Source organism: Rhipicephalus sanguineus, chromosome 9 (assembly GCF_013339695.2).
Source record: "Rhipicephalus sanguineus isolate Rsan-2018 chromosome 9, BIME_Rsan_1.4, whole genome shotgun sequence".
NCBI classification, from domain to species: Eukaryota; Metazoa; Arthropoda; class Arachnida; order Ixodida; family Ixodidae; genus Rhipicephalus; species Rhipicephalus sanguineus.
In genome coordinates this window covers 86,828,571-86,837,642 of record NC_051184.2, presented here as the reverse complement: position 1 = coordinate 86,837,642, position 9,072 = coordinate 86,828,571, and the positions used below count along the sequence as shown (strand labels likewise).

The 9,072-nt window shown below is 52.3% G+C and overlaps 1 protein-coding gene across 1 annotated transcript; it reads left to right on the top strand.

Annotated features, from left to right (window-relative positions):
- The first annotated feature begins 2,712 nt into the window (after positions 1-2,712).
- On the top strand, positions 2,713-5,090 carry LOC119405710 (uncharacterized). The gene has a single exon (XM_037672550.2). The coding sequence runs from the start codon at positions 2,936-2,938 to the stop codon at positions 4,967-4,969; it is 2,034 nt and encodes a 677-aa protein (XP_037528478.1). The 5' UTR covers positions 2,713-2,935; the 3' UTR covers positions 4,970-5,090.
- Positions 5,091-9,072: the final 3,982 nt, after the last annotated feature.

The window sequence follows — 9,072 nt, the reverse complement described above, 5'->3', positions numbered from 1 at the left end:
GCTTGTATTTTTAGTTTTCATTTTGTGGGCACAAGATCGCCCAAATAAAAGAGCTCCGTATTTCCCAGTCTTGCTGCAGCATTCTTCACCGTCACAACCACGTGACAATACTATCGATAGTGGTGTGAAAATGAGCTGTTGCGGGCCGGCCACATTGCCAAAATATTTGCGATAGCCTAGTATCAGCTTCGCTTAATTTATGACCAATTCTCGGCGAAAAAAATTAATTTCCGCAGTGAAAATAGCGGACTATGTCCATGAATAAATTAATAAATTCACATGCAAAACCAACCAGTTACAACTTACAATTAAGAAACTTCGTTCATCATATAAATCTTTTATGTTGAAATTATAAAATGCAATATAAATTTAAAGCCGCACAGTTCCACTGCATGTAACGCCTTCCTTCCTGCTACAGCTGAATAGCTTGACTTTATGACCATGTTTCAGCAAACCACTCAGGTGAAGAACAGAAGCATGTCAACTTCAGCCTGCTCCTCCGGCTCCACAATGTACCACGCGTGCGGGGAACTAAGCTTATTCTGCAATCGATAGTACCATTGATAGTACCATACTATCGATAGTACCATCGAATTTTTACTATCGATAGCACTATCGATAGTATTGTTTACCATCGATAGTGACTCGGCTATCGATAGTATCGATACTACCATCGATAGTTCTGCATCACTACTTAGTAGCCCTGCTGCTCTTGACAGGCAGCGCCATCTCTGGCATAAAAATACAAACCGGGTGCAAGCAACGCAAGTTTTCCGTTCTCTCCAATGCGCTGCCGCTCGCTTCCGTGCACATGCAGAGCTCTCGCGGTGCACTTGCGGCGCCTCACAATGTACCGCTTGCAGTGCGGCTTCAAAAGGGTCTTCAAACTTGAGTGGAAGTTCCGAAAAGCGTACTTGATAAAAGGAGAAAGGCTCGTCAATCACGTTAACGGTGAAGAGCAGACGATCGACGACAACGACGCCCGACTCAAAGCGAAATGCATTTCCGAAGTTTCGATTACAACGTGTAGGACGTATACCTCGAGGTAAGTCTCATTCTGTCGTGTTAAAGATGAATAACTGTCCACATGCACTCCGAAATGCAGCTGTACACGCTATCAATGTTCTGCGGTGTCGACTACGAATCACATGATTGTTGTTTTGATATGGCATGCTTAAAGCAGCAGCCGTGTACTTTCGTGAACAAACGTTTGCGGCGTGCGAAAACAAGAAATTATACGGCCATGGCACTGTTTCCTGAGAAGGTTAGAGCCAGGTCATCCGTGCCGTTGGAGAATCACCCGCCGATTAAGACGCGAGGCAGCTAGCTGAGCTTTAACCACTGTGAAGCAAGATGAACTGCTCGCCTCGTTTTTTCGGCTGTCGCATCATGCTTGCAGTCTCTTTTTATGATATCGACTTGACAGGCGTATACGACATGCTGCGCGAACGTGGCTAGAAAATCGCACAAAGTCAGAAGGTGGTTACTACAAGGTTGCACTTGCAAAGCGTGTATTAAGTGCTAGTTATATTTAGCGGCTTAAATATATATCACCCTAATAACGTGACAAAAATAAATCAAGCCTGCGGAACGATGTCAAAGCTTGCTAAAAATGTACAGACGTCCGTTCCGGTGTGATAAAGAAGCCTTCCCGACGCGTGAATTGCAGGCGCCGAACTTCTGACAATGTGCCGAGTTCACTTGAATTCAACCAACCGCGCAACGCTAACGGTATAACGCGAGTGTGGACGTTCAACAACGATGGGTAGGTCTCACTAACGCGGGGAATCAAAACACAAAGTTGTTTCACCTACAACCGTAACTAGACTTTCACAATGCGAGAAGACAGCGAGTAATCATTACTGTAGTCGCTGCGTGCATGCGCCGCGTTACTTACCGATTCAGGTAGTCGAAACGAACGAAAGCGATGAACTCAGACAGCCAAAATAGAAGGCGGGACAGCGCTGTCAGCTATCCACGCTTGCCGCCTTGATTTTTCGTGCGACACGACCGGGAAACAATACAGTTTCACACGTGAGTCGCGTGCCTTGGTGTTGTCTGCACTGTTGTGGCAGCCCGCGACACAGCAATACTTCCGACCTCGCGTCCACTTCCGTGGGGTCGCTTCTTCCATCGCGGAAATGTGCAGCTTCGCACAGCAAGCCTCTCGGTTCAACGTGCCGAGCTGACGGCCCCCCAGTGACCCGCACCGACAGAAGAACGCATGCGCACGTGCGCTACCGCTACCGTGAAACGAGCTGAGTCGGACGCGCATGCACCAGGTAGCTCCAGAGCTTTCCGACAGAGCTGCAGCGCGGTGCTGTCGTCGCGCCGCAAACTTGAGCACTTGAGCTTGGGTTCCCTATAGAAGAAACAGTAGATACCTGCATGGTGAAAAGGCGATGATTATAGAAGCCTTGCAATGCCCAGTGTTTCAGTGCGTACTGAAAGAGAAGGCGAAGCGCCATTTCCTTAAATGGCCTATGGGTAGTTAAAGCGAGGTCGATACGGCAGGCAGCCTCATGATGAGCCCTTCAGTCGCAGTGAAACTATAGAAAGTTTCTTCGTCACGCCCATCATTCGGCATTTGGGAGAGTGAGAACTTTTTTTTCACCGAATGAAACACAAGTGTGCGTTTGATGATGACCAGGCAATCATGAGTCTCAGAAGATTCGGCGTGGTGACATGCCGGTGATGAGGAGCCATTCAGTGCGCATGCACTGTTTCTGCGCCATATCCGTTGACATTAGAGCCCGCCGCGCATTGCTGCTCCCGGATTCACTGGCGACAGTCACAGCCTTTCATCAGCATATCTGCGGCTGATACACAGTGCACGAGTGGCTTAGCCAGCCCACTCGCTAAACTGGAGCTGGCGCAGCAGTAACGGCCTCAGTAGTCGCCGCAGCACGCGCTTCACGGATCGCTAGGCCCGAACATGTCCGACTCGGGCGACTCGACCACAAACGACAGTTACTTTGATCCGTCGTCGCCCGAGCACTCGCCGACGAGCGGCTGCGAGGAGGACAAGCCACAGACGGTGCCTCGCCTGGGCGGCACACCACCGTTGTCGTCCGTCGGCTTGAACGAGAAGAGTAGCGATGGCGCCAGCCAACAACCGGCAGCGACGTATCAGCCAGCGCTGCAGGAACAGCTGGTGAGTTGCGAAGAGTTGGTCTCTCGCAAGCGGAGCATGACCCTGAACTTAGAAAGCCCTGGGGCATGCCAACGCAGCAGCAAACAGGGGCGCTGTTCGAGCCTGCTCCCGTCTCCAGACCTGCAAAATCTGGCGCTCTCGACGCCCGAGCTCGAGCGCCTCATCATTAATCTCAACGGGAAGGATTCGACGGTGAGTAGGCTGTTTTTGCTTACCATGAGCGAGGAAGAGGAGTGCCTGAGTGACTTCCCCAACCCGCAGCCGCCGCAGCCCGCGCTTCACCAGGACGCCATGTCCGGCCCGGACACGTCCGACTCGGTCGACTCGACCTCAAACGACAGTTCCAGCCATCAACCGACAGCGACGTATCGGCCAACGCCGCAGGAGCAGCTGTTGAGGTGCGAAGAGTTGGTCTCGCGCAGGCGGAGCATGACCCTGGACTTAAAAAGCCCTGGGGCATGCCAACGCAGCAGCAAACAGGCGCGCTGTTCGAGCCTGCTCACGTCTCCAGACCTGCAAAAGCTGGCGCTTTCGACGCCCGAGCTCGAGCGGTTCATTCTTAATCTCAGCGGAAGGGATTCGACGGTGAGGAGGCTGTCTTTGCTTACCATGAGCGAGGAAGAGGAGCAGTGCCTGAGTGACTTCCCCAACCCCCAGCCGCCGCAGCCCGCGCTTCACCAGCAAGCCACGTCTGGCCCAGACACGTCCGACTCGGTCGACTCGACCTCAAACGACAGTTCCAGCCATCAACCGACAGCGACGTATCGGCCAACGCTGCAGGAGCAGCTGTTGAGTTGTGAAGTGTTGGTCTCGCGCAAGCGGAGCATGACCCTGGACTTAGAAAGCCCTGGGGCATGCCGACGCAGCAGCACACAGGCGCGCTGTTCGAGCCTGCTCACGTCTCCAGACCTCCAAAATCTGGCGCTCTCGACGCCCGAGCTCGAGCGGTTCATCCTTAATCTCAACGGAAAGGATTTGACGTTGAGGAGGCAGTCTTTGCTTACCATGAGCGAGGAAGAGGAGCAGTGCCTGAATGACTTCCCCAACCCCCAGCCGCCGCAGCCCGCGCTTCACCAGCACGCCACGTCCGGCCCGGACACGTCCGACTCGGTCGACTCGACCTCAAACGACAGTTCCAGCCATCAACCGACAGCGACGTATCGGCCAACGCTGCAGGAGCAGCTGTTGACTTGCGAAGATTTGGTCTCGCGCAAGCGGAGCATGACCCTGGACTTGGAAAGCCCTGGGGCATGCCAACGCAGCAGCAAACAGGCGCGCTGTTCGAGCCTGCTCGCGTCTCCAGACCTGCAAAAGCTGGCGCTCTCGACGCCCGAGCTCGAGCGGTTCATCCTTAATCTCAACGGAAAGGATTCGAATATGAGTAGGCTGTTTTTGCTTACCGTGAGCGAGGAGCAGTGCCTGAGTGGCTTCTCCTACCACCAGCCACCGCAGCTCGCGCTTCACCAGCACGCCACGTCCGGCTCGGTCGACTCGACCTCAAACGACAGTTCCAGTCGTACTTCATCGCCCGCGCTGCAAACGGTGCCTCGACTGAGCTCCACGCCGCCACAATCGCCCATCGACATGCGCAACCGAGAGAGGATAAGGCTGGAACGAAGGAGGGAGAGCAATCGAATAGCGGCATTGAAGTGCCACCAGCGAAAGCTCGACCGTATCTCTGAGCTCGAACAGAAAGTTAACGCGCTCAAGGCGGAGAAAACCGCGCTGGAATACGACACCAGCGTCCTACGCCGCGATGTGTACCAGCTCTTTCAGGTGGTGAGGATGCACATCAAGGCGGGCTGTACGATGTGATGGTGTCACGTGCCCCATAAGCATGCTCGGTGACTTGCTTGTGAGATAATTCCACGCGCGTGTTGAGTGCACACTCGCATGTCCTTCAGTCTCCCCAACCCCAGCAGTATAACAGCCTCGAACCAACTCCCATTGACCTCTCTTCAGTCTCCCCAAACCCCGTGATCGCCACAACCTTGTGATGGCCACTATAACCGCCACGAACATCCACCGACCTGGATGCTTTGCACCACGAACGAAAAGTAATGAGGTTTTAGTCATTATCGTGCAACGAAACTCGGTTTTTTAAAGAATAAATAAGTGTTTGTTGTTCCCCTCCAGTTCCGTGTTTCTACAGTAGGCTGCTGCCTCTGCTTTCAAAGTCGGCACGCACGCCGCTTCGCCGGCCTATCGTTTTGTTCGCGGCTGCATGCGTACGTGATGTGCGCTGCATGACGTAGGTAGGATTATTGGGGTTTCGCGTGCCCCAACCAGAATGTGATTGAGGCACGCCGTAGTTGTAAGAAGGGGGAGGGAGGGAATGGCGCGTGGCTCTATGGCTCTTTATTACTTTTCATCAACTGGGGTTCTTTAAAGGGTGGCTGAATGCAAGTGCACGTTCGTCTTTGCATTTCGGTGCCGCCCAATTTGGTCCGTCATGGTCGGGAATCGCACTCGCGCCCTCTAGCATGGCAGACTAATGCCTCAGTCGCTTACCTACCACGGCGGTTACGAAGGTCACATGTTTCAACGTCAAAGCTCTACAGAAAAAGCGCGTATGCTTGGGCATGTTGTTAATTCACGTTCTCTTTTATAGCGCACCATAAGAACAAGAGCGACGTGGACACGACGCTAACTTCTAACAGTCGTTTGATTTTCCGGAGTTGTACACATATACTATACCGGGCGTCGCAGTTATCTTTAGGCAAGGGTTAAAAAATGCATTAGAGGCAGGCGAGTGAAATCAGTTGCAAATTTCTGACAGCCACCTTGCGCACTACAGACAATTTTTGTTTTGTAATGATTTCTTAATTAGGATTATTTAACTAAATTGATAAGTATTGACTTTAGGCAAGAAATGCGACTTGCAAATTTCAAGAGCGTCTTCAGAAAACCCACTGCATTATTTGCGACAAAGAAAGTCTCACGTGTACCATTTTTTTTCGAAGCTGCAAAGAAAGCCCGCGAAATACAAAGAAAAACATCACACCATCTGCCGCTAAAGGGAACCATGAGGCGATGCGAAGCAGTGTTTCGGCATGTAGAGCCCGCGTTTCAGAGGGGGAGTGGTGAGGGGGGAAAGTGGAGAGGGAGAGTGGATAGAGGGAGAGGAGATGGGAGGGGAAGAGGGAGGGGGAAGGGAAGAGGAGGGGAGAAGGGAAGTGGAGAGGGTTTGAGCATGCGCAGTAAGGGTGGCCACGCCGCACACCACCACCACCGGATTGAACTCCGCTATAAGATGCTTCACATCTAAAAATTGGAGGACCCTTAAAGGGGTCATGAACCACTTTTCCAAGTAATGATCTAATGGCCTCAGTATCGGAGTGTACTGCCTCCCGAATCGATTGCCGCAAAAATTTCTCGAATCCGTCAAGAATCAGCGGAGTTACGGGGGTTTGGCGCACGCTCCCAGCGCTTTCTCTCTTTTCTCGTGCCGACGAGCGCACTGGAAGCTAGACAGGGAGGGATGGCATGGGGGAAAGAAGTTACGCCAGCGCGCGTCATGAAACGCGATCGCTCTCCCGCTGTGATTCGCTTGCGCGAGTGCGGCGCCGGCAAGTGGCGGCATTCCGCGGCAAGAAGCGCATCTGATCCGAACGCCGCTCTCGATTTACGTCGGCTATCGGCCAATAAGCATGCTATGTCTTTGCGACGTACAGCGGACAGACGCCCCGCCCACCGACGAGAGTGAGAACCGGCCTCTGTTTGAAAAGAGGGTGCCTGGGGAAACGGCAACTTCGCGCTCCGCTTGTGGCCATTACGCGGCGCGCACGACTGTAATATTTGGCAGAGCAGTTCATAGCCGTGTCAGCTTTCCGCAGGATGTGTTTTTTCAATCAGCCCAAGGGGTGCTTCATGACCCCTTTAAGCTTCGCCTTTAACAGTTGAACGCGATAGCGAAATCCGGCCGCTAGTGCGCAGTTCAACCACTAAGTGCATACTTATTAATGTGTTGTTACACGCACACACACACACACGCGCGCGCGCGCGATGTATCTATTGTAATGGTGCAGGTTTTTTTAATCTAAAGCACTTCCCTGTGATAGAACGGCAGAACCATATTCGCACCTAAAAAGAAATCTAGGGGTCGCTGCAAAGTTAGGCAACACTGTCAAGGATGGCGGCGGCAAGGAGGTCCATGTGCGGATTGTCGCTGCTGGAAATACCGTGTTGCCTAGATTGCGATGTGAAAACGTGGTGTTTTGTCGAAGGTGAGAGTGTATTTGGTGCCGAGTACCTCATTTTGGTTGTCGCGAAGCAAAACATCAACGATAAAATAAATGTTTTTGCACCGCTCGTGTAAACGTATGGCGCGAATTCGAACGCACAAGAAATGCCAGTGCGGCGGCGAAGTGTTTTTGTTGAGCCTGTGATCTCCGATGGCGAATCCTCCTGCACTGCTGGCTTTTTAGCGAAGTGCAAGCGCGTATCAGCTGTTCTCATCTACTGCTAGGTAAGTGATGCTGCGCTGTCACGGGCCGTGTGGATCGGCAAGGCAGACAAATTGTTCGGCAGTGTTTTGAAGGTGGGTGGGCTAACGCACTCGGTAGTTGCCGGTGGGTATCGTTTATCAAATGCTGACTGCCAAGAGCATCACGGCGACACGTCAGCATTTTGCAGCGACATTGTCAGCCGGTCACTTCGTCGCGTCCTTGAGTAAATATGTTCAAATCCAAAGAATGAGGCGGTGATGGCATATCGAGCGAAATAATATTGCATGTATAAGAAGAGGCGGAGTGAAACAATGACTACTAACTGCTGACGAAATGATAGCAGGAAACTCGTTCATTTTTTTCAGTGTGCAGATCGTTATTGTTTGTCTGTTTGCGCGTGTGTGTGTCAGCTGATCTGCATGCGTGAACGGAATTGCGGTGCCCGCAAAGTCTGCTGCTTACCTGCTGCTACAGCTGTGTATCGTTATAGGTAGGTGTAAATCGGCACTTTCTTGCTGCCTGAACTGTACGATGAGACATCAGACAGGCTATACCAACAACACTAGATTAGCTTGAATTATACCACTGACGCGTGTCCACAAATCAAGGAAATTGAGCGCGCAACATCTAAAGAGCAAGGCTCAAAGCTAATATACGTCATAATATAGCAAGCATCTCAGGCTTGCCTTGACGCCACGCAGCAAGCACGCTGGCATCAACACTACGAAGATTTCGGTTTTGCCCGCCGCTGTTACACAGTACGATACTTGGATGCTGACGCGAAAGACGCTGTGTCGATCCAAGTTGCGGCGGTCGCATTTTGAACGGCGTCAAATGCTAGATGCATGCGGACTGTGCAATATCAGAACCCCAGCTGGTCGAGATTATCCAGAGCCCTCCACTACGGCGTCTCTCGCAGCTTGTATCGCTTCGTGACGTTCCCACGAATTTATTCCGATTCATTCCAGCTGTGTTTTCCTTAGGATTCGTTGATGCCGTTCGAAGAGTGCAACAAACTTTTAGCACAGCGGCGTAATACTTCTTGCTGAAGTGCAGAGAACAAACAACCATCGTCGGAGGAACTTTGCTGATGAGGCGGTTGGTTATTTACGCCGTTCCTTCACGGTTCACTCAAATACCGGAAACTCGTGAAAAGATACTATTCCGCCTCGCTGATGTGCATATCGAAACGCAGAAAAACTGCTTCGCAACGCATTTTTTCTTTGCTGACGACGAGTGGCAGCCGCGACTCGCCGGCTCCGTTGCAGTGGTAGGCCGATAAGTTGGTGGTGGTTGCTTAGCCCGCGTGAGCCAGCTGGCGCGCGTAAAGGCCGAACCATATAGAGCGTTTTTGCCGGCGTTTTCCCGGCGTTTCGTACGCCGGCGTCCCTCGACGTCGACGCTACCGGTGACGGTGGCCGAAACGTCCACCTCTGGACGGTCCAGACATCACGGGCGGCAGCGTCGACG